Raw genomic sequence first — 25,551 nt, 5'->3', positions numbered from 1 at the left:
AGGAGACCCAGGAGGACCCCACTGCTGAAATAGAGAAATAAAATGCTAGACTGCATTTTGTCAAAATGTATTTGAGCAAGCCAAAATTCTTCTGGGAAACGTCTTGTGGACTGATGAGAGCAAGATAAAGCTTTTTGGGAAAGCACATCATTCTACTATTTACCAAAAATGAAATGAGGCCTACAAAGAAAGGAAAATAGTACCAACAGTAAAATATGGTAGAGGGGTCAAAGATGTTTTGGGGATGTTTTTTTGCCTTTGGTAAAGGATTTTGGGTTGTACTGTAGGTTGCAGTGTCAGAAAGCTGGGTTTGCATCCTAGGTCATGGGTCTTCCAGCAAGACAACGACCCCAAACATACTTCAAAAAGCACACAGAAATGAATGGAAACAAGGCGCTGCAGATTTCTGAAGTGGTCAGGAATGAGACCAGATCTCAATCCCATCGAACACCTGTGGAGGGGTCTTAAAATTGCTGTGAGAAGGCACCCTTCAAATATGAGCAAACTGGAGCAGTTTTTAAAAGAAGAGTTGCCCAAATTCCAGTTCAGAGGTGTAAGAAGCTTGTTAATGGTTATATTAAGTGATTGATTTCAATTATTCTTTCCGAAGGGCGTGCAACCAAATATTAAGATGAGGTTGCCAGTAATTTTGTCTGGTTCATTTTTTGAGTTTTGCATCAAATTACGTAATTTTTGACTTTTTCTGTTTTTGTGGTTACAATACATACAAAGGAAGTAAATACGTGTATAACAAAACACGTCATTGCAATAATTTTCTGGGAGAAATACCTCATTTTGTGAAAACATTTCAGGGGTGCTAACCCTTACGGCCATAACTGTATGTTCTGAGGACAGAATTTCAGGCACTCAAGTATGAAGGTGATATTATGAAATAAGCAATCCACATACAGTGTGAACCGTTTTTCATGGGATCGGATTGCCTTTAGACAGAAAGAAAAAGCTAAGGGCAGAGCTGCAGGAGTAATAAGTGATAGCATCACCAGGACATACCTCCCAACATTTGAAGAACTGAAAGAGGGACAAAATGTCCGCAGAAAATTTAGCCCCGCCCACTATTGTGTTGACTCCGCCCACTCGTTAATTTTTCATGTGCCCGCACACAGTATAATCCTCCTACAGTCACCCGTAAATTATATGTCCCCCTCTATCTCTCCCCCAGTTTCATATACACCCTTCATCTGCCCCCAGTTTCATGTCCCCCTTCCATCTCTGCCCCCAGATTCATGTCCCCTCCATCTCTGCCCCCAGATTCATGTCCCCACATCTCTGCCCCCAGTGTCATGCCGTCCTCTGCATCTCTGCCCCCAGTGTCATGCCGTCCTCTCCATCTCTGCCCCGTGTCATGCCGTCCTCTCCATCTCTGCCCCCAGTGTCATGCCGTCCTCTCCATCTCTGCCCCCAGTGTCATGCAGTCCTCTCCATCTCTGCCCCCAGTGTCATGCCGTCCTCTCCATCTCTGCCCCCAGTGTCATGCCGTCCCCTCCTTCATCTGCCCCCAGTGTCATGCCGTCCTCTCCATCTCTGCCCCCAGTGTCATGCCGTCCTCTCCATCTCTGCCCCGTGTCATGCCGTCCTCTCCATCTCTGCCCCCAGTGTCATGCCGTCCTCTCCATCTCTGCCCCCAGTGTCATGCCGTCCTCTCCATCTCTGCCCCCAGTGTCATGCAGTCCTCTCCATCTCTGCCCCCAGTGTCATGCCGTCCTCTCCATCTCTGCCCCCAGTGTCATGCCGTCCCCTCCTTCATCTGCCCCCAGTGTCATGCCGTCCTCTCCATCTCTGCCCCCAGTGTCATGCCGTCCCCTCCTTCATCTGCCCCCAGTGTCATGCCGTCCTCTCCATCTCTGCCCCCAGTGTCATGCCGTCCTCTCCTTCATCTGCTCCCAGTGTCATGCCGTACTCTCCTTCATCTGCCCCTAGTTTCACGTTCCACCTCCGCATTAAACTTACCTTCTCCTCCACTCCCTCGCCGCTCTCTGCGCGCCTCTCTCGCTGACACATATGCGGCTTCAGCTGCATATGTGTTCAACTCAGATCTGCGTCCTCTGGACGCAGATCTGAGTTGAAATCGGGACATACCTCCCTCCAACCGGGACCGCGGGACATGTCACCCAAATCGTGACTGTCCCGCGGAAATCGGGACGTTTGGGAGGTATGCACCAGGAGAAAGCATATTACTACATGTTTCACTGCAAGTTTTTTAAGGCATGTGTTTACACAGAGATTTTTGGACCGGATTTTGATGCGGAGGCCGCCTCAGAATACGGTCCAAGAAACGGCTAGCCGCGACTGGATGCCAGATGCCGCTCCAGATTAGGCCCAAATGAATGGTCCTAGTCGAGAGGGAGTGTCCACACAGCGGACGCTGCGTTGGATTCTGCTTCGGAATCCGAGGCAAGAAAGGGCAGGTTGCTTCTTTTTACTGCGAGCGGCACAAAACCGCTAGCAGAAAAAAGAAGTGAACGGCTCCCATTGAAGTCAATGGGAGGTGTTTTTTGGACGGGACTCTGAGGCGGATTTTGTCAAAATCCAGTCCAAAAATCCCTGTGTGCCCTTACCTAGAGAATTGTGATTTTTGTAGCTTAAAATAAAATGGAAACATCTCTGTGAAATAGGGAAACTACAAACAGTGGGTTTTGTTTTTATGTTGTTGAATTTTTTCTTCTTTTTTTGCTGCATTTTTATCCAGGATGCGGTGTGTATGGAGGTTTTGACAGAAATTTTTCCACAGGCTTTATCTATAGGAAAAAAAAACGCTTTACAAAAACGTATAAAAGCCCCCTACCGACCCAGTAAAAACACACAGTCACACATAATGCAGCCGCTCTGCTCCTAGCACATTGCCCTCTCCTGTGTGACACTGTCTGCGCACTTGTGTATTAATAAAGTTGCAATGCTTTGAATGTTTTTTTTCCTCTCGCAAGGGCTTTCTGGGAGGTGTAGTCCTATCGCTGTGTCTTCCCTTCCCCGGCCCTGGTGACTGGGAGCGGCAGGAAAGCGGAGAAGAGAGCGCGGTGACGCCTCCGGACTCTCGGTGTTTCCTGGTGGGTGCCGAGCAGCTTCAGAGAGGACAGTGGGAGCGCAGTGCTGTGTGTGCGGGGGAGGCTGCGCTCCGGGCTGGGCTTGTCACTGTTTATACTGGTGGGGCCTGTGGTGCCGGTGTGTGCCCAGCACTGCAGCCCTGACAGTGGCATATACAGGGGCATAGTCAGGACTCACAGCCCAGTGCAGTGAGGAGAGTCTTCTGTATACAGTCATTACATTATATATAGTCAGTAGTTGGACATTGAGTCTTCTGTATACAGTCATTACATTATATATAGTCAGTAGTTGGACATTGAGTCTTCTGTATACAGTCATTACATTATATATAGTCAGTAGCTGGCCACTGAGTCTTCTGTATACAGTCATTACATTATATATAGTCAGTAGCTGGCCACTGAGTCTTCTGTATACAGTCATTACATTATATATAGTCAGTAGCTGGCCATTGAGTCTTCTGTATACAGTCATTACATTATATATAGTCAGTAGCTGGCCACTGAGTCTTCTGTATACAGTCATTACATTATATATAGTCAGTAGCTGGACATTGAGTCTTCTGTATACAGTCATTACATTATATATAGTCAGTAGTTGGCCATTGAGTCTTCTGTATACAGTCATTACATTATATATAGTCAGTAGTTGGCCATTGAGTCTTCTGTATACAGTCATTACATTATATATAGTCAGTAGCTGGCCATTGAGTCTTCTGTATACAGTCATTACATTATATATAGTCAGTAGTTGGCCATTGAGTCTTCTGTATACAGTCATTACATTATATATAGTCAGTAGTTGGACATTGAGTCTTCTGTATACAGTCATTGCATTATATATAGTCAGTAGCTGGCCACTGAGTCTTCTGTATACAGTCATTACATTATATATAGTCAGTAGCTGGACATTGAGTCTTCTGTATACAGTCATTACATTATATATAGTCAGTAGCTGGCCACTGAGTCTTCTGTATACAGTCATTACATTATATATAGTCAGTAGCTGGCCACTGAGTCTTCTGTATACAGTCATTACATTATATATAGTCAGTAGCTGGCCACTGAGTCTTCTGTATACAGTCATTACATTATATATAGTCAGTAGCTGGCCACTGAGTCTTCTGTATACAGTCATTACATTATATAGTCAGTAGTTGGCCATTGAGTTTCTGTATACAGTCATTACATTATATAGTCAGTATATAGTCAGCCATTGAGTCTGCTGTATACAGTCATTACATTATATAGAGTCAGTAGCTGGCCATTGAGTCTTCTGTATACATTCATTGCATTATGTATAGATAGTCAATAACTGGCCACTGGTGACTGTCTGTTTTCATTCATTACACTATATATAGATTGTCTGGCCAGTTACTCTTGTAGGCTTGTCAGGCTCTGACAGTGGAGGGCAGAGGTGCTGTCATACCAGGTTGACATCCATGAGGACCAGTAATGGTTGACTGATGCCACCAGATGCCCTGAGCCCCCTGAGGGGCATATAATGGGCTATTAGTAATGGAGTTTTACATGAATATTTAGATGATGCTACTATTTCTGTGCATCACACCAGGATAGCAGATGTATGGGTGAGACGTGTAAATAATGAATGCTACACGCTGCCGCCACATATCAGAACACATCTCTTGCTCCATTACTACAATTTAGATCGCATTTACAAATAGCTTTTTTAAACTTAAAGGCAGTCTGTCCGCAGTAAATTGTTATACACCTTATCCCAGTGCCTTGTAGAGGTGATCCTACAGTTTCCTCATATTTCTCTGTTATTCAGCTTTGTCGCTCCATTTTCATGTAAATTGACATTTTAGACATATGCAGGTGAAAAGGACGCAAAAGTCTGGATTTACACTAGCACTCGCTCAACGTTCAGGGATTCCATCCCCAAATCCACTTTAAAAAGGCAGAGAGAAAAGTGCACACAAACATCCCCTGTGATTTCTACCCACATAATAATCATCTTTCCTTTTGTGACTCAGAACCCCTCCTTAATTATATGATGTTGAATAACTGCTATTTATACCAATAAAGGGTTACTTTTCTCTTTTTTGACAGGAGAAGGTTGTGTATCGTAAATCTTATTCCAGTGTACTAGAGGTTAGGGTCCGTAAATTTACAAAGCACAGACAACTGGACATCAAATAAATCAGAAGGGAGATCAAAGATGTTTAAAGAAGTTATACCAAGTTTAGAGGTTATCCCTTGCCGATAGGTAGGTGGTCAGACTGGTGGGACCCCACTGTTCCCAAGAGTGCTCTCATCCTGATGGAGCAGCAGGCCAAACATGACCATCCTCCTTCAAGCATGCTGTTATAACCCCGCTATTGAAAAAACCCTCCCTGGACCCATCCTGTGCTGCTAACTATCGACCTGTCTCTAACCTCCCTTTCATCTCTAAACTCTTGGAGTGCCTGGTCTATTCTCGTTTAATCCGCTATCTCTCTGCTAACTCTCTGCTTGACCCCTTACAATCTGGCTTCCGCGCTCTGCACTCTACTGAAACGGCTCTCACAAAAGTCTCCAATGATCTCCTAATGGCTAAATCCAATGGCGACTTCTCTCTTCTTATTCTTCTGGACCTCTCTGCAGCTTTTGACACTGTTGACCATCATCTCCTCCTCAATAGGCTCCGCTCAGTTGGTCTCAATGACACTGCGCTCTCCTGGTTCTCCTCTTATCTCTCAGATCGCACCTTCAGTGTATCATTTGCGGGCTCTGTTTCCTCCCCTCTTTCCCTTGCTGTTGGGGTTCCTCAGGGCTCGGTCCTAGGCCCCCTGCTCTTCTCTCTCTACACAGCCCCCATTGGACAAACCATTGCCAGATTTGGCTTCAGGTACCATCTTTATGCTGATGACACCCAATTATACACATCTTCCCGTGACATCACCCCTGCACTCATACAGAACACCAGTGACTGTCTCTCTGCTGTCTCAAATATCATGTCCTCTCTCTATCTGAAACTAAATCTCTCCAAGACTGAACTACTACTGTTTCCACCATCTAATAGATCTGTCCCTGATATATCCATTGCAGTCTCAGGCCTTACTATAACTCCTAGGCAGCAGGCCCGCTGCCTTGGGGTTATGTTTGACGCAGACCTTTCCTTCACCCCTCATGTTGAATCACTTGCACGTTCATGTCACCTCCACCTCAAAAACATCTCCAGAATACGCCCTTTCCTTACCAGAGATACACTAAAGACACTTATTGTCTCTCTGATTCATTCTCGCCTTGACTACTGTAACTCCTTACTAATCGGTCTTCCCCTCACTAAACTCTCCCCTCTACAATCTATTCTGAATGCAGCGGCCAGGCTCATCTATCAGGCTAGACGCTACAGTGATGCCTCTGGTCTGTGCCAGTCGCTACATTGGCTGCCTATTCAATATAGAATAAAATATAAAGTTATCACACTCATCCACAAGGCTCTCCATAATGCCGCACCTCCCTACATTTCCTCCCTCATCTCTGTCTACCGCCCAACCCGTGCTCTCCGCTCACTCAATGACCTAACACTTACATCCTCTATTATCAGAACCTCCCATGCTCGTATACAAGACTTCTCCCGAGCTGCACCACTTCTCTGGAATGCTCTACCCCGGACAATCAGATTAACTCCCAATTTCTACAGTTTCAAACGCAAACTAAAGACGCATCTTTTCAGACAAGCCTATCACAATGTCTAACGTAAACCCTTAACCGTCCTCTGTCCCCGCTCCCACATTACCCCACATGATATGATGTCATCTCAGGATAACTTTATAGGTCCAAGCTCCATCCACATGTTACAGGACACGACTGGTGACGGCTCATAAAGTTTTATGTTTGTGTAATAACCGTCACCTCTATTACAGAAGTGTCTGACCCCTGTATAAGTAATGCCGCCCCTGCTACCTCTTGTGTCACCCCCTCTACCTCATAGACTGTAAGCTCTTGCGAGCAGGGCCCTCAGTCCCATTGTGTGAAATGATTCTCTTTGTTATGTATCTGTCTGTATTTTAACCCTACAAATTGTACAGCGCTGCGGAATATGTTGGCGCTATATAAATAAAATGTATTATTATTATTATATTATTATGTACCTTGTGGCTCCTTTCATTCTCTATGGGAGCAGTAGGCTGATCATGTGCCCTGGTGCTCTCATAGAGAATGATTGGACTGGAGCACGGGAACCTCATTTTCAGGATCAATGGGGTCTAAGTGGTTGAACTCCCACTAATCATAAACTTGTAACCTATTCTATGAATAGAAGATGGCTTCAAGTTTCATCCTTAGTGTAGTAGGGGTGACCTCTGGACCCCCAGTGCTTTCTGGGCCCGGTTCCTACCGCAACTACTGTGACTCCTGTAGTTACGCTAGTGTTCCTGTGGTCATATTATCAGGTCTTTAGACCTGTGGTCAGATTAGGACTTGCTGTTGTTATAGGGATGCTAAAAATGTAACCAAATTACAGGCCTAAAGCTCGATTAACACCATTTATTCTGTGTGATGTGAACATAATCGTAGAAATAGGAGTGTACCGAGACATTTTTCAAAATGAAATTTCTCTTTTGCTCCCTGCATTCCCATGTGACATTACAATTGTCACGTCTCAAAACTGTCTTGTCACTTTTGTCAAAAGTTGTGACTTTTTTTTGTAATTGTTGACTGTATTGTTACTGTATCGATCTGTTTGGTTCACAGTGATCCATTAATCGCTCACTAATTCCACCTCTATTCTCTCTATTCCTCTGCACGTTCAGATCCATCTTTATGCAACAACATATAGTTTCATAGGCTCTTTTAGTCTTTAGGTTTTCATCCTCAATGTAATTAGACTCTTGTCTTTCCAGGGTGACATCGATGTAAATTCAGCTCCAGGAAGATGACTGCCATAAAACATGCCCTGCAGAGGGACATATTTACCCCTAATGATGAGCGTCTTCTAAGTATTGTCAATGTCTGTAAGGCTGGGAAGAAGAAGAAGAACTGCTTTCTGTGTGCCACTGGTAAGTGGACTCTAATCTGAGCTGAGACTCTACAGGAATGAAAGGGTAAATAATTCTACATTCTATTGAATGCAGAAATATATAATACCGTGTTTCCCCGAAAGTATGACACCCCCTGAAAGTAAGGCATGCGGGGGTTTCTGTTGAATTGCCTAATATAAGGCATCCCCCGAAAAAAAGGCATGCCCGGCAGTGGTGTGCAGGGTTTCGGGGGGCGGGGCTTAGCGGAGGTTTCGGGGGCGGAGCTTAGCGGAGCTTTGCAAGCTCCACTTCACTGACACAGCAGCCATGCTCTGTGCTCCGTGTGCACAGCAAAGCCAGCTGCTGCCTCTGCTGTTGTAGGATGGGCTCTCCCAGCTCATCCCTGAGGTAGAGACAGCAGCTGCCATACAGAAGAGGCAGCTGCCGGCTTTGCTGTGCACACGGAGCACAGAGCACGGCTGCTGTGTCAGTGAAGTGGAGCTGGCAAAGCTCCGCTAAGCCCCGTCCCCCCGAATCCTCGCTAAGCCCCTCTCCCCGAAGCCTAGCTAAGCCCTGCTCACCACTTCCAGGATGAACAGCAGCACCAGCGCTGCTAGGAAGAAAGGAAAGGTAAGTATGATACCTTCCCCCTCCCCTACACTACACTACCTACAACCGGCAGTCATGCTGACGCTCCACTAAGGAAGTGCCGGCATGACTGCCGGTTGTAATAAGGCACCCCCGAAAATAAGACAGGTCCTATATTTAGGGCAACAATTTAATATAAGACACTGTCTTATTTTCGGGAAAACACGGTATGCTACCGTATATTCAAGAAGGTCTTAACTACTTCCAAACCTTGGTATACTGAACCACTGCATTATCTGAAGATTGTACAAATATTGCAACTAAACTTTCAAAGAGATTTTGGTTTTCTGCATCACTATTGTGGTTATGACTAGACCCTGGCACATCTAGATGGGCTTACATTTTTGGACTTGTCATGTGTGGGTATGGATTCTCAGACAAAGGGTTCACGTCCTAGATGTTCCAACATTCAGTCGTAAATTTCTAGCTCAAACCAAGTCAGCGCAAAAGTGGTATAAATTTAGACTAGACAGTCTAAAGACACACCAGATTTATCATCCAGCATCAGTGATTGTGATAGATCCGGATTCTTTTCAGACTGCCTGTCTTTAAAGGGGTATTCCCACGTCGCATACTCACCAGTCTTCACTGCTGTAAAATCTTCTTTCTTCCTGGTTTCTTGCATCATTTGGTGGGTGTAGTTTCACATGCAACCTGCCATTTAGCTCCGCCCCCAAATTAGTGTGTAGCTCTGCCCACCCATATTGGACTATGAAGTACAGGCAGCAGCAACTCCATTCTTTGTTACATACAGAGACTTCCTGTCTCTGCCATAATGAACACAAATGAGTTAGCTAGCCTGATAACTGGGAGAACAGAAGAAATGTAAGCAGCTCCTCTCCCCTATCTGAGTGCAAGACCTAGGACATGTGGTGTAGACACAGGAATAGCTAGAAACACAGGCTCGCTCCCTGCCCCTCCTCCCTCCCCCTGAGAGCAGCAGATACATCACTTGACTTTTGAGCAGATAAGTCAAGGGCTGTGTCAACAATGAATTGAATAAAGTAATATAGTGGACAAACAAAGCAGTTTTGCTGAAGCAGTGTATTTAGGAAAAGTCTTACATCCACATTAACCAGCAGTATAGATAGGATCCTTGTCATGGGACAACCCCTTTTAAGTTTACACTGTCTCACTATTAGTAAATCTGTGTCCATGTGTTTCATTATGTAACTAATGACCAGCTCTCTTCTCATAGTGACGACAGAATGGCCTGCACACGTCAGAGTGGTGAAGGTGAAGAAGTCTGATAAGGGAGACTTCTACAAAACACAGACTGCATGGCTACTCAAAGACCTGTCTATGGTGGATGCCAAAGATGCACTTAAAGTAAGTTTTGTATAATAAAACAATTTCCAGTTTGTGTGCTTTATTTCCCATTATTTTGTTAATGGTGACATGGCCCTGTTCACAATAGTATCATAATTTCTATTTATGACAAAGCCAAGCCCACTATGATGTATATCTCCTACAATGTGTCAGGATGGTCAGTATCTCCTATGGCTTTAATGGTGTCCTTCAGGGCTCCAATATGTTTGATGGCAAGAACAGTGCTTAAAAAAGGAAATATAGGAAAGCTTGGCGATCCCTCAGACAAAGGTTCAGAGAGCCTAAGAAAGCTGAGTGATTGTAATCCCACAGGAGTTGTGTCAGCCTAAGTAGTTTTCTTGCTCCTTCCTGTTTTACTTTCTTCTACATCTCACCAAAGTCTTGTTCATCCAGTTTATGGTGCTTAATGCACTGCTGTCACATCTAAATATGGCCTAATAGTTCCCTACAAGCCTCTAGCTGTTTAGTGGCATTGGCACACAGACTTGTTTCTACATTCCTGACCTTCGCTACCTCTGTATTCAGAAAGAAATGTTGCTTTATGAGAGTGGAGATGGTAAGTGCATCGTCTCCAGACACTTCTGGTGTCACTTATCTCCTAGGATAATAATGGGGTTGTACAGGGATTATCAATCCTTACTGGTATATTTCTACTAACTGCTACCAGCCCTGTGGCTTAAACTGTTTTCTATATTGAGAATGTGCAATAAGTGAAAAATCCTTTGGGCCTTACTTATATCTTGTATTGCAACTCATCCTCATTCAAGTAAACTGCAGGATCGGATACAATCCGTGGTAGACAGGACTGGTCCAGACCAGTCCCTTTAAAATACTGGTCTTGAATACTAGTATAAGGGCACATTCTTGGCCTTGTCTAATTTAAATGTATTATGTTGCAGGAAAGTCCAGATTTTGACCTCCATTTTGACAAAATCTACAAGTGGGTGGCCAGCAGCCCCGCTGAAAAGAATGCTTTTATTTCCTGCCTGTGGAAGCTGAACCAGCGATATCTAAGGAAGAAAATCGACTTTGCAAATGTCAGTTCCCAGCTTCTGGAAGGTATGTCCTAAGGGCTCGATCATGGTAAGGGGAATAGACTTTTCATTCAACTGTGTAAGTAGAAATTAAAAGAGGAGAACTGTCTGCAATGTAAAGGCAATATAAGGTTTGTTGCATGAGAAGGGTCACTCCTTTTTTGACAATGATCGGATATCTTTTCTCAACCAGATTATTGTCTTTTGAGAGCTGGATAGATAGAGAAATTGATGTACAATTTGACAACTCACACACTTTCTTTAGCTAAGTAAAATTTCTCAGCACAGAATTCAGTGGCAAACTTTGCAGCAGTTTTCATACATTATAGGTGCCCATTGTCTGCTGTAACCATGGATAATAGATTAAATTAGATAAGGCTATGTTCTCACTGTGTCCTGCATGCAAAACGACACCAGAACCCCATTACAGCCTATGGGGACCATGGCGACTCATTTGTGTTTGTCATATGACAATTCCACCCTTGTCGGAGTTTCCACTATTCTTTTTCTATAATGAAACAGAAAAAATGAAATGTCAATGGAGATAGACGTGAATACAAACTAATACAGTAATATTCCAATTTTTTGAAGATTGTCAGCATGTGCAAAGCTACCGGCATTTGCATTTGTTTGTGATTTGTCTGTAGCATTCTCTATTAAATTAAAGGGGTTATGCCCCGAAAAGTATTTATCATCTATCACTAGGATAGAAGATAAATACTTGATCGTAAGGGGTCTCAACACTGAGACCCTCACTGATCCTGGGAACGGGGAGGGAGGTGTGTTATCCCTGTTGCGCATTCAGGCTAACCGAAGCCAGGCTGAATGTGGATGTGTCACTTTGTGGACGGCTCTCCCATTAACTTCAATGAGAGCGCTGGAGTAAAGCATTCTTCTATCTCTGGCATTCCCATTTTCAGGATGAGTGGGGGTCTCAACAGTGAGACACCACCAATCTAGTATTTCTCTTCTATCCTTTGGATTGAGGATAACTACTTGGTGCCATAACCCCTTTAAGAGGAATGTTTTTGTCCATAAGTAATATACCTCCTTTAATGTTTCTATGCTTTGGTTATTTCATAGCGTGACTTTTCCAATGGATGTCGTATTGTGTTTTTATATATATGTCTGAGTTCAATCTACATCTGTCTTGCTATAATACTCCTTTGCTTACTGTCCTCTGCTCTTTTTTTCCCATACTTATTACTCTCCAGAACTGCCTAAAGTTTCTGAAGGTGGGTGATCTGACTTACTTCTCTACTGCTCTGTCAGATAACTTATGTCTGGTGTTTTGTAAACTTTTTTAAAACATTCTTATGACCTGCATTTCTAAGTGAGAGCGATGAATCTTATCTTTGTGGCAACTCTGGGCCACAAAGGTGGTGATCCTAGCAGTATGAAGAATAGAGGAGGGGGGGTTTGTAGGCCTTCAGTACATTCACGGCGGAGAGCGCAAAACGCTCACTGCCGCTCACGGCCGGACAGCTTTCTCACCCATTCAAATGAATGGGTGAGAAAGCCTCCTGCAGGTTTCCATATCCTACTCTGTTTTATGCAGGAAACGGAAACCTGCATAACGGAGAGGGCAACGCAGATGTGAACGAGCCCTTAGTTGTAGTTTTATCTCACTGCTCTAATAGAATGGGCATTGTATCAACAGATGTCCCACCAACTCCATACTGGAAAATCTTTGTGGTAACGTTGGTTCACTGCATCTGCCAATAGAACTAGGCTGCATATCCCCAGCATAAAAGGGATTTTAGTTGAAATCTTGTATTCCCGTTTCATACAAAAAAAGCATTGACACATTGAGGGAGATTTAAACCAAATGCCTCAGAATCTTGGCATAATTTGTGATAAAAATAATTTTAGACATCATTTGCAACTTGCATAAAAAGGGGAGCGGGTTACAAGATAGTGATGTGGTTTATCAGAAAGTGGACGTGACCTAAGTTGGCCAAAAAAATGCACACAAGTATTGGAATATTTTATTTTGTAATCTAAGGTGTATAATAAGTGGTGTAAAGTTAGACTACGCGGTCTAAACATACGCCAGATTTATCAAAACAGCATTAAGCACTATGACAAATCTGCCGCAGTTTAAGACTGTTTAAAACTTTGGTTTATTTCTCATTTTCTTTTTTTTTTTTGTATATTTAAAGAATCAGTTCCCAGTGGAGAGAATCAGAGTGTGGCTGGTGGAGAAGAGGAAGCAGCCGAGTACCAGGAGCTAAATACTCGCGAGAAGCAGGACATTGAGTTCATGATGGAGGGTTGTGAATATGCCATTTCCAATGCTGAAGCCTTTGCAGAAAAGTTATCCAGGGAGCTTCAGGTTTTGGATGGGGTAAGACATATGATTTTTATGTTAAAGAAACTCTAAACTTAGAAATTACGGTATATACTCAAGTATAAGCTGACCTGAATATAAGCCGAGGCTCCTAATTTTACCACAAAAATGTGAAAACCTATTTACTCGAGTATGAACCGAGGGGGGGAAATGCAACAGCTACTGGAAAATTTTAAAAATTAAAATAAACACCAATAAAACCGACGGAATAGGTAGGGTGGCAGGAGTTTTTGGGTGCAATAGTTGCTGGGTGCTAAGGAAGGGGAGGGGGTGTTTTGGTTGTCTGTCTGCCCCTTCCCTGAGCTTAAGGACGGGTTATTTCCCCCCACTTGGAATTCAGCCTGCCTGAATATAGGGTATCCTATAGTGCTCTTATTAACCCTGTCCCGACGGAACAGGAGCACTGCAGATACCCTATATTCAGTCTGGCTGAATTCCCCCTTCCTCAGCAACTACTGCACCCCCCCCCCCCCCCCCATCAATCTGTTACAAATACTTGAAAAATCACTCTTACTATTAATTTCAAACTGCAGAAGTGTACTTACTTCTGCTAGCAGGCCATGAATGCAGGCACACGTCGGGTGCGGGCCTGAGCTTATGTGGCAACATCACCTGGCGTTTGATGGAGCGGTGGGGGAAGCAGGGTCTGGAGAGCAAGGGAGCGGAGGCCCGTTGCTGACTGTGGGTGGCCGCTGGAGCAGCACTGCTGTCAATAGGTGAGTGGTGAAGCAGCGCTGTCTCCAGGGCCGCCTCAAGATGTTTCCAGAGCGTCTTCTCTGCTGAAGGCAGCAGCGCACTGAGAAGATGTAGTCAAGCTGCTTTCATGCAGGAGGTGTTCACGATCTCGCTGCCTTCAGAGCCGTGTCTTGCCGACTGTGCTGCTGCGGCGCTGTGTGGGATAAAGACACTGTTTGGTTGGGGGGTTTTTTAAATGCACATTTCGCTTGACTCGAGTATAAGCCAAGGGGGGCTTTTTCAGCATAAAAACTGTGCTGAAAAAGTTGCCTTATACTGGATTATATACGGTAATCATACTAGTAAACAGAAGCTGATCGCATATGGCAACACATCGGGGCATTGCAGTGAAAGGGGAGGATGTATTGGTTATCGTATGATACAATAAGTAATGGTGTAGTGTATGTTATGAATACACAAAAGACCCTGTAACAGTTAACACTGGTAGTTCATGGAACTTTCTTCTTCAGATTCCCAACAGTTACGTTTCCAGTCAAGATGGAGGCTCACTCTTAGTTACAGGGTCCTTTTATGTGCTCAGAGTACAGGAGTGGCATTTGCTCTTTAGTCTGCCTCAATGGCAGACTACCTCTAATGGCTGTTCTAAGGTGACCCCAGTCTAATACCAGGTCCCCTTACTACCACAAAATGCTGAGCTCACAACTTCTCTCTGAACTAAGGCAGTGGCTACTTATTTCTTTAGCTGTAACCAACTTCTAGAAAGAGTCACGGGGAAATGTAACTCCCATATAAATGTTAAAAGGGTATTCAAGACATAGAATAAATCATCAATTGAAGATTGGCAGGGGTCTGACACCTGGGACCCTATGGATCAGCTTTTTGAAGAACACTGAAAACCAAGGACCTTGTTTATTGAACAGTGGCTGTACTTGTTATTGTAGCTTTGCTCTATTCTACTTGAATGGGACTGAACTGCAAACAGGTCATATAACGGAAGAAATTGACGTCACATGGCTTTTTAAGCAAATGTGGGATCACTGAGCTCCTCTGTCACTTCAGACATCTGATCTGTGGGGGAACAGGTCAATCTTTGGTTGATAACCAATCTAATGGATCCATTTTATAAGCCTGGAAACCCTTTTAAAAGTATTACCCTCTTTTAAAGGCACAGTGCACATTGCTTTAAGTGATGCAAAATAATAGTAAACAGTGCGCAACATACTAGTCTGCATCCACGCTGGTCATGGACTACTTCTTAGAGAACACAAGGGTTGAAGAGGTTGTCCAGGCTTAAGTTTTAATTTTTAATTAGGTCAGTGGAGGTAAAAAAAGAAAAGAAAAAAATGTCCCTGGTTCTTCGGTGTCCTCCAAGCGCAGTCCAGTCCTGCTGCTCGGCTGTCTTCTTGCAGTGGATTTCCTCGGTGACTGTGACGTCCTGTGCGGTCACGTGCAGCGGGGACTTCTGGCGGAAGAAAACAGTGGCGCTGCAGGACTGGACCACTCTGGGAGGTACCGGAGGACCAGCAACAGATGAGTGTGGTATATTATTTTATTATTTTCACCAACCCTGGTCTGATTAATAAAAAAAAAAAAAATAGCCTGGACAACTCCTTTAATTTTTTTCTGATCTGAGGATTAATTTCTTTATTTGTGGCTGGAGAGCAACAGAGGAGTCGACCCTTGGTCACAGGTTGGTGCGATCCTTGTGTCCTACAGCAGAAAGGGAGGCTCCTTCTGTAGCCAGTTGTCTTACTGCCAGATACAGGTCAATGAGGAGAAGGAGGGGGATGTGATCTCCTAGGGGGGGGGGGACACAGAATATTTCTTGGTTTTAATTCTGGAGTCCAACAAAATAGGACCAAGGGGCAGGAGGAGGTGCATAAACACTGGGTGATAAACCAAGACCTACCATTTGCATAGCTAGTGCCAGTTAATGTGGTCCAGTGTTTATGGAGGGATCTGCATTTCCTATTCCCAGTTATACTATATTTCATTACTATATGACGTTTGGCTATCCTATAACATATCCTCTTCAAACAGTCTTTATAAAGATGATGTAACATAATACATGTATATAATCCTTACCTTTCAGGCAAATATCCAGTCCATCATGGCCTCAGAGAAACAAGTGAACATCCTGATGAAGCTGCTGGATGAGGCTCTGAAGGAGGTGGACCAGATTGAAGGGAAGTTGAGCAGCTATGAGGAGATGCTTCAGAGCGTGAAGGAGCAGATGGATCACATCTCTGAAAGTAACCACCTCATTGAGCTCAGTAAAGCCAACAGTGAGACCCTGCTGGGGGAAATCGAGTTTCTTGTTGTAAGTACCTTTATAAATAAAGACGGAGAGTATTATTTTTGTATAGAGCTATATTCTGCACTATTTACCTGCCAAGAGAACCCCATTACAAGTCAGTGAGGTCTGCCACTTGCTGCTTGTGTCCATTATCTGACAGATTGGCCAGTGAATCATAGTTGTGTTCATGTAAATAAAAAAAGCAAAGAACAGCACCGAGCTGCATATTGTGAAGTGCCGTATGGGAAAGTAGGAGATAAGTATGAAAGCTCCTCACCTTCAGTGGTTGTAAGTACAACCATTCAATAGGCCTGTGAACCGCTTCATAGGGGAGGTCCTACCCCCTACCCTGCAGCTTCTCTGACTATAGTTGTGTTCATGACAGAAACCACAGCACAGTGAACAGTATCTTATACGTTATAAGTAGCATTCTTGTTTTGGCCTTTAAAGATCCCCCAGCAGTCAGAAGAACAAGGGGCCCCAAAGTCCGCTACAGCCTTATTTAATTTCTATGGGGCTGAAGTCACCTCCAAAGATGACAGTCCCAGCAGCCCCATAGCACTGGCACACCATTCACCTCAATGTGGCCGCTGGAGATTGCAGTCCCAGAAGCCCCATAAAAGTGAATGGAGCACTGGCCATGTTACATTCACAGGGAGCATGCAGGGGGACTTTCGAGCTCCCATTTTCCTTCTCGGTCTTGGTCCCAGTGGTCAAACCCCCAATGATGTGACACTTATCCCCTATCCTGTGAAGAGGGGTGTCTGTAATGGTACAAAGCCTTTAAGTTCATCGTGCTCCAACATCAGCATTTTCTTACTTAGACACTACATGTAGTACACTAATAGTCACGTTGTATGTGTGTTTGTGTATGTGAACTGTGTCTAATGCAGATTATTTAGTTGTAGTACAGTAATGACAACAGTGACACCGAGGACTTAGGAGACAAATTGGTTCCTTTACCAGCTATTCATGGGCCAGGGGCCATAGGGAAAGAGAAACAATAACTTGCTTCAGGTGTATTTCTAGCTCTGTAAAGTGGTTGCCTTATGTATAGCTGCAACATATTCCACTGTATAGTAATATGGTATACATTGTCCCGTTTTCTTACTGTAAACCTTTCTATAGAAAAATCTAATCTTGTACACTACTCCATACCCTATTTATTTTACAGTATATCAATGTATTCCATCCCAACAGAGACCAAAAGTACACACATTTGGCCTCTTTTGGATTAATGTACATGTACACTGGGAACTTTTCCTATCATACCCACTAGATTTATGTCACAAATATGATAAGAACAGGGTCTAACTATTATAATATACAACAGTATCGTAGTGTATATGGACAGAACTGTAAAATACAAATATAGGTTTGTGCGGATGTAAAACAACTGATATTTAGAGAATCTTTTCTTGTAGTTCCATTTTTTATACTCTACATTTTTATGAATTTTTTTCAGTATACATTATGATGCTATAGTCATATAGGAAGGTGAGCAAATGTTTTCTGCTATGTTTCAGAATCATATGGACTTATCTAAGGGTCACATTAAAGCCCTCCAGGAGGCTGATCTTTCTTCATCTCGTGGGATTGAGGCCTGCACGAATGCAGCAGAGGCGCTTCTGCAGTGTATGAATGTCACGCTCCAACCAGGTATGCATTTGGTGTATGATATACAGGAACGTTATTGCTTTGGTATAGACCATGTGATGTGACTGGTTGATCTGTTGGCTTTGCATAGGACACGCCATGCTCCATGCTGTCAAGCAGCAGCAGCAGATGTTCAGAGACCTCCGGGAGCAATTTGCTCGAAGACTAGCCAGCCACTTGAACAATGTGTTTGTCCAACAGGTACTCCATTATTGTATTATATCTGTATAGAGGGTTGGAAAGTGATTTATAGTTATAATAGAAAGCCATATTCATTGACAATGTATAGTAGATTATTAGCATCAAAAACATTACTACTAATGGTCACCATTATACTATATTTCTACAGATCTGTTCTCTACATTAGCTCCCAAACTGAATTAGATGATAGTCGTCTGAACCCACCAATTTTTGACAGGTTCAGTCTTCTAATTCTTTCTTGGCGGTATATGATGGGGTGAAGTTAGACTGCTGCTAGAGGTGTTTGGCAGTGAAGTTTCTTCCCCTCTACTGTTTGGTATACAAGTATTCCTTGGCAATGATAGCTGTCAGCCAAACAATGGTTGGCCAGTACCTATGTGTATGGTTAACACAAGAGAGAAATTTTTGGAAACAGTTCTACCCATCACCGAAAGTGGTACTGTATTGCTATAGCATATGCCTTTACTTTTTATGACTAGTTTGAGGCAAGAGCTAGCTTTCCCAAAGATAGCAAGAATGCACCAAAGGCATGATTTTCCTATAGGGATATGATTGTGATAAGTAAAATGGCTTCCAGTACTATAAAACCCATCCTAAAATGTAACTAGCTGCTGGATTGGACAAAGTACTTAAAAGGGCTGTCCAGAATTTTTTAATTCATTGGCCTATGCTTAGGATGGACCACAAATATTTGATCATTGGGGAGTTGATAGCCAGACCCCAGATGATCAGCTGTTTGAGGGTTGCAGAGCAGCTCAAGCACGCCCCCAGTGATTGGACACATATCCTGTGGCTAGGGAAACAGTATCCAAAATGGCACAATCTCTTTAAGCTCTGCCCATTTCCACAGCAGAGAAGTTGTCTTAGTGACATTCTAGAATGGGGTTTTTTTCACAGAGGTGGCCATTTTGTTTTTTTTAATCATACTTCAGTGCACAAAATGAGTTCCTGCTTCTTACTAAGGGTATGCAGACATCTTTCAGTCCTCTGATATTGTTTTTTTTTTATCATTATTATTATTATTATTATTATTATTATTTTTTTTTTTTTTTTTTTAAACAACTCTCAGAGAACCCCTTTAAAGAGATTAGTATAGGCCCCGCTATGTCAATAGACTGCGCACTGCTTAACAGTGGTGTTTCTGCTCAAGCTTCCAGTTCACTGCTGGGTATAATGATTTACCCTAAAGATCTGACTCTAGCTACAATATTCTAATAGTTATGGATTACAGATCATTTTCTTTATATAATAATAATCTGTCATTTATCTTTCCTTTCCCTCAATAGGTTTTTTGAACTTGTCCAAATTTTTTTCCCCACTTTCTATGTCTAAGCTGGTTTTCTCTACATTTTTATCTTCCACTAGTTTACTCAGATGTTTCCTCACTTGTATAGCAGGTCCTACTATCTCTCTATGGCAGTGAGTACGCAGAGTGCGGTTGTGAAGCCATGCTCTTGTCATGCTCTTGTATTGCTGGTTGTTTGATGAACGGAGACTGTCCTTTTGCTACTAACTACTAAACCCTTGTTGGATTGCCGTTTTCTGAAGTGTGACCATTGGTTTAGTTTGCATAAGGTTAGCTTGAGAGCCTGGTAAATCTACAAATACTTGGCCACTAGGGTTTTCAAGGTTCCATAGATCTGAAAAGGTTTTTTTTTTTTGTTTGTTTTTTTGGCAGAATGCCTATGTAACGAAAATCATGGCTATGATGCTTTTCTATACCATTAAAAATGTGCAACTATATATCAAATGGACAATCTTTTGGAGCCCTGTAAGCTTGGTGTATATACTGGTTGCTCTTCCCATGTAGTCTCCAATTGTGGGGTTCTAACATGAAGTGAATAGAGCCTAACTTACATGGGAAGATTGCTGGATCACTGCAGTTCACACTTACTTTGACAGTTCTCCTTTGCCTACATCCAGTCTTCAGTCACAGAAGATTGAAAAAAGAGAAGTATTCATCTATGCATTTATAGGTTCCCTCCCTTTATGATCTACATGTAGTTTTGGCTTCAAAAACCGCATTAATAAATCCAAACATGCATCCTTGCACTTAAAGTTAATGTCCAGTTTTTAACAATACTATATATTTTATGTCAAACGAGACTTAAAAGGGAGTCTGTCCTGTCCAAAATGCCTCTCAAACCAATAATAGTGCTGTACAGGGACCTTTAATAGCAGTAGAGGTATACCTGATGAAGAAAAGCAAATTTTTTATGGACATGCAAATCAGCCGGCAAGTGCATTGGGGGCGGAGTTTAGTTTAGCAGATTTGTTTACAGCCAGCTGGCTCCAGCTCTTTATTGGAATCGGTGCCTAGTATCTCTCCTTTAGCTGTGATTGACATTTTCAGCCTCTGTCTGCATCACATTATCTGTCTGTAAATCTGACAAATCAGGCCCTGCCCCCAGTGCACTTGCAGACAAATATATAAAAAGATGATCTCTGCATTGCTTCACTGGCTTGTGGTTTTAAAGGTATGATTCTGCTCCATTGGAAGTCCCTACAAAACACAATTATTGATTTAGGAGGCATGTTGGACTTCACAGACTCCCTTTAAGGGTATGTCAACCGATTCGTTTATTATGTGCTTTGGACTGATGGCTGCTTGGCTTTAAAGTTTGGGATTGTGATTTTTTTTTTGTCTTAGCAGCCATGGTAGAATGTGACCGTCAGCCCATAAGAACAAGACTTGTATACTCTGTATAGCCCTTGTCTTTTTGCTTTGTTGCTATAATTAGAATATTAACCACGTGCCTGCGAAGTTTCCTAACAAGAAGCATTAGATGAGGCAGGAAATAGGATATTAACCTTTTTCTCCGTTCACTATGCATTCATCTTTTTTGTGTTTGCGGTGAATAATAGACAACAATCTGTGACCTCCTGACTTGTCTTCTTGGAATCGCTTTGTGTTTAATGAACAACACAACAAAATAATGTATATTGCCTCTAGTGGGTTTGTGCACTTTTAGTAACTTCTGTAAGAAAGTTGTAAATCTGGTATTTTCAATGACCGATGTGCTAAAGATTTCCGCTCTTCACATAGCTCACATAATCTCACATATCCCATCTGTCAGCTATGACCCATGAAATGCTGTGTAGGCTGCAATTCTGCAGATTGTGACCAAACCCATTGCAACTGAATATTTGCAAATGGTGCCAAGACCATTTGGCACCAGTCAGGCTGTGGGAACATGGAGTCAGTGGTTTGGCCTACCGACTTCATTAGCCCTGCTTTTTGCTGAAGAGGGATTGGGGCTCTTGGGAAAAAGTTTTGTTATAATTTTGACTTGGGGCACCATGGTGTCTTCGCCCCCCTCCACTGTGGTTATGGACAACTTTATAAGTCTGAGTTCTACTTTGAAGCTCGGTAGAATTACTGATAACTTTTAGTTTATGGCGGCCAACTTTCTGTAGATAACAGGTGGGTACAGCCAGGGGCCCAGCTGCCAATATTTAGGAATGACTGCTATCTGCAGGGGTAGGTAGAAAGGATATGTAATGTTACATGGCCACCCTTGTAATTTATTACATTGTGACACCAAACCTAGCTAATAAACACTCATTGAGGTCGCCATACGGTCCCTAAGCTGACGCTCCCCCTCCATCGGTGATATTCGCCAACTGTAAGAGGTTAAAGCTACTTTTTCAGAGCATGATAGGAACATATATATCAGAAAATACAGGCTGTATCTAGCTTCTCTATAGCGATGCATAATTTATGGTGAAAGCATAATTCTTATGACGGGTATTTCCTATTTAATCCCACCTTATGGATGTAAATGTAAGTCCACTTATTGTAGCAAGCGCTGACTTATTTATGAGGCGTGAGGCCATGTTAGCTTTATGGAGGTTAAGTATGCGGTGAATTAGGCAATGTTGTGTTTTTATTGGTGTTTACTCTTCATCATTTTTTATAGTTTCCTATGTACTGATGTCCTGGGGAATATTCTATAGTACTTGTCTAAGCGCAGCGGTTTGTGTTGGAGCAAAGTTTTTATGGTCTGCTAATTTTTCTAAATATTCTATATGTCCTTTGTATAAAAGATGATATAACATGGATTATACAAAATTATTTTCTCCTGTTAATGTTTTAAAAAGGGCCATGATCAGACTTCTACGCTCTCCGTTGAGCTGACTCTCCCCAACCACCATCCTTTTCACCGCGACCTTCTCAGATATGCCAAGCTGATGGAGTGGCTGAAAACCACCGAGTATAACAGATACGAGGGCCTTACCAAGGTTTGTTGGGTTTGCTCTCTTTGTCTCTGCCTTGTTGTAAAGAAAACCCTAGAACATATAAAGGGTAAAATGTTTGGTCACATTACATTGACACTGGCTGATTCTGGTGAGGTTGGCCGAATATCTGATGTATTTGGGGGTGTTCCAGTTCTACCTAGACAGATTTTGTCTGGAGGTAAGTGTTACTATACTCAATCCTAGAGATGAGTGAGTAGTATTTGATCGAATACTACTATTCGATCAAATACTCGTATCGGTCGAATACCACACGGGAAAATTCCATTGAGTTCAATGCAAAAACCTCCTCGTGCTTCTCATCCTGCTACTTCCGGAACTTGGAGGATCCAAGGTGTCGAACTTTGTTTTCCATGGAAACCAGAACAACATTCCCGTTTTTTCCCATAGACTATAATAGGATTCGATATTTGAACAAATACTACTCGCTCATCTCTACTCAATCCTTTTGTTCTCTGGGAAGATAATTCATCCTTAGAGTTACTTTCTCCCTATTCAGTACCTATGTGGACTTCTATGTGCCAAAATGTGTTCTATATCCAACTGGAAAACGTCTGGAGTTGGCCAAAAACACAAGTATATGGCGTGATTGTCTGAATCTAGACAATCATGTTCTATTTTTGTAGACTGGCTTCTTCATTGGTGTAATCTGCTATAGAGTTGGTGGAATTGTTCACATCGACATTCCCTGGGTGACTGATCATCCGCATACTGCCCAATACGTCTCCCATATATTGACATCTAAAATTGACTATTTTTAGGAGTTAAAGAGAAATTATTTAACAATCTGACCTTTTCATCTGTTTCAGAACTATATTGATTACATTGTCCGATTATATGACCGAGAGATCAGGGACTTTTTCGAGGTGGCTAAAAACAAGATGACCGGTGTTGCTAAGGAAGGAAAGAAGTTTGGTAAGTTTATGCGGGCAAATGGATGAGTTTATTCAGAACAAATTAGCTCAGTAAGATGTATAGTCACACTTGTGTGTTTCGTTTGTTGAAGGGGTTGTCCCAAAAGTTAAACTTATCACCTATACACAGGATCACAAGAACAAGAATCCTATGCATCCCTTTATGGGACTCCACTCAACCGAGTACCACATTCTGCTATCGCCATCTTTCCTACAGAATTGAGTGGAGGGACAGCATGCATCTCTATTCATACATGAGACCCTCCATTCTCTTGATTTCTGGGGATCCCACCAGTCTTGTGGATATATGTTTAAAGGGAACCTGTCATGAGGTTTGGCTCTGCTATCCATCATGTACTTACGTTGCTGGAGGTTAGGGCCGCAAACTTTATGATCTTATTCCCAACTCTCCTTCTGGTAATGTTTATTTAGGGACCAGCTCGACTCCTCTTTGGCGACTCTCGGTACATTGTGAAGACAATACACCTCACTTCACTGCACAGGCTGCTGGTTTAAGGGTCCCAAACCTAATGACAGGTTTTCTTTGAATCTTGGGACAACTCCTTTTGGAAATAATGGGAACACAGGAATTAACATGGTGGCACCCAGTGACTACTTTCAACGAGGTTCCTACAGTTTGTACATCTGCCTTTCTTACTTATGACCTCTCAATCAGATGGGTCATAAAAGTAACAAAATACATTGTGAAACGATCCCTTTAAGGCTATTGCTTTGCAGGCATTGCAGCTCCGCAGGTGTACTGTACTTTGTAACACTAGATGGCATTCAGCTTGTGTGCAGTTCTTAAGGTCCTTATAAAGTCTATCATGTTAGCATTTGATAGATTTTTTATATGCCTGCTATTCATTGACTTGCTTGCTGATGTGTGGACTGAGCTTGGATGTGTGAGGCTTAACATGAAGAAGGTTTTTTAAGGTGGTCTTGGTGGCTGTATGTTACATGGTCTGAGTTTTCTTCACACAACACATTTTTCTCCTTTTAATACAGATAATGTTGGTTCCACAAGAATAATCAATAAACACGGTAAAGGAGAAAGTCAGTACATTAATGTGCACTAAGCGTAATGGATACACCCTATGTTCACCTAAGTCAGAATCCTTTGTGTTACATTCATAATGTTGTCCTGTTTTTTTTACCTTAACTACCTACTGACCAGATGTTATCTAGAATGGATAGTGTTCTGGAAAGGAAAATAATCGGCTATTCTGATACCTGTATCTGTGTCTAGAGAATATTTAAAAATGCAGTCACCGCCATAAGGGTGAAAGGTCCATAGGATCCATTTCTGCTATAATATTAATCTCCCAAATAAATTTGCATTGGTTCTTTAAACAGGCATTTAAAGATATATATCCAGTCACATCCTTGTCTCTTCTGATATCTTTCCCATGCCTGGAGTATATTTAACCTCATACCATCCTACATGAATGACTGGGTACCTCTAATACGACGTGTGCCTTTGTGTGTCTCCTTACAACAGTTATACGTTGAATTGTCCATGTAACTGTTTACAGCTTTGGTTAACCGTATCTACTTAATATAGTCTTCTGCATGTCTCTTTCCAACTAGTGCCTAACTTGCCTCTTGTGCATGGTCTTCGCTAAATGCCTGTTTTCTAATGCATCTTTGTCTTTGGTGCTTGCAACTTAATCCAAACCAGCTACGCTGCCTCGAAAAGAGAGTGCCGTGAAGCAGGAGACGGAAAGTGAGTATAACATGGTTGCCATCTTTCAGCAATGTTACCAAATGGTTTGATACATGACTGCATCATTGGACTTGTTGCCTCCTGGATGATTCTTGCATGGTGTTCATTGAAGACCTTTTTAGATTTTGTACTGAGACAAGTAAACAAGTAGGTATCCCTCTAAGGGACTGTTCACACCTGGAGATTATATATTTTTCCTATAACCATGATGGAAACCGGATGGAATAAAACAACAGAATGCCTGACACATTGCATGGTTTATTATTATTCTGAGACCGTCACATAAATCTCTTCTTGAGACGAATGTCATTTAGTACATCAGAGGAAAAAAAAACTTCCACTGTTGTACATGTTCATGATCATCGTCTTTTCATATTACTCCAAAGTATTGAATGGTTTGCTAGAAGAAGACTAAAAAGAT

General features: G+C 42.6%; 1 protein-coding gene across 6 annotated transcripts in view; it reads left to right on the top strand.

Moving 5' to 3' along the window:
- Window positions 1–2,946: 2,946 nt before the first annotated feature.
- Window positions 2,947–25,551, top strand: part of EXOC1 (exocyst complex component 1) — a 36,070-nt gene continuing 13,465 nt past the window's right edge. Inside the window, exons 1-14 of one of the 6 annotated variants that reach the window (XM_075259440.1) lie at window positions 2,947–3,062; window positions 7,907–8,062; window positions 9,870–10,000; window positions 10,900–11,059; window positions 12,249–12,269; window positions 13,197–13,381; window positions 16,173–16,400; window positions 17,903–18,035; window positions 18,124–18,233; window positions 19,599–19,652; window positions 22,335–22,475; window positions 23,300–23,405; window positions 24,413–24,460; window positions 25,086–25,130. In XM_075259440.1, coding sequence (XP_075115541.1) covers window positions 7,939–8,062; window positions 9,870–10,000; window positions 10,900–11,059; window positions 12,249–12,269; window positions 13,197–13,381; window positions 16,173–16,400; window positions 17,903–18,035; window positions 18,124–18,233; window positions 19,599–19,652; window positions 22,335–22,475; window positions 23,300–23,405; window positions 24,413–24,460; window positions 25,086–25,130 — 1,486 coding nt within the window. In that variant the 5' untranslated portion in view covers window positions 2,947–3,062; window positions 7,907–7,938. The remainder of the gene's footprint in view (window positions 3,063–7,906; window positions 8,063–9,869; window positions 10,001–10,899; window positions 11,060–12,248; window positions 12,270–13,196; window positions 13,382–16,172; window positions 16,401–17,902; window positions 18,036–18,123; window positions 18,234–19,598; window positions 19,653–22,334; window positions 22,476–23,299; window positions 23,406–24,412; window positions 24,461–25,085; window positions 25,131–25,551) is intronic. The other 5 variants (XM_075259458.1, XM_075259449.1, XM_075259466.1 and 2 more) reach the window with 5 other exon arrangements.

This window comes from Leptodactylus fuscus, chromosome 1, assembly GCF_031893055.1.
Source record: "Leptodactylus fuscus isolate aLepFus1 chromosome 1, aLepFus1.hap2, whole genome shotgun sequence".
Taxonomy (NCBI): Eukaryota; Metazoa; Chordata; class Amphibia; order Anura; family Leptodactylidae; genus Leptodactylus; species Leptodactylus fuscus.
The sequence above is the reverse complement of the archived record's forward strand: the minus strand, read 5'-3'. Positions and strand labels throughout refer to the sequence as shown.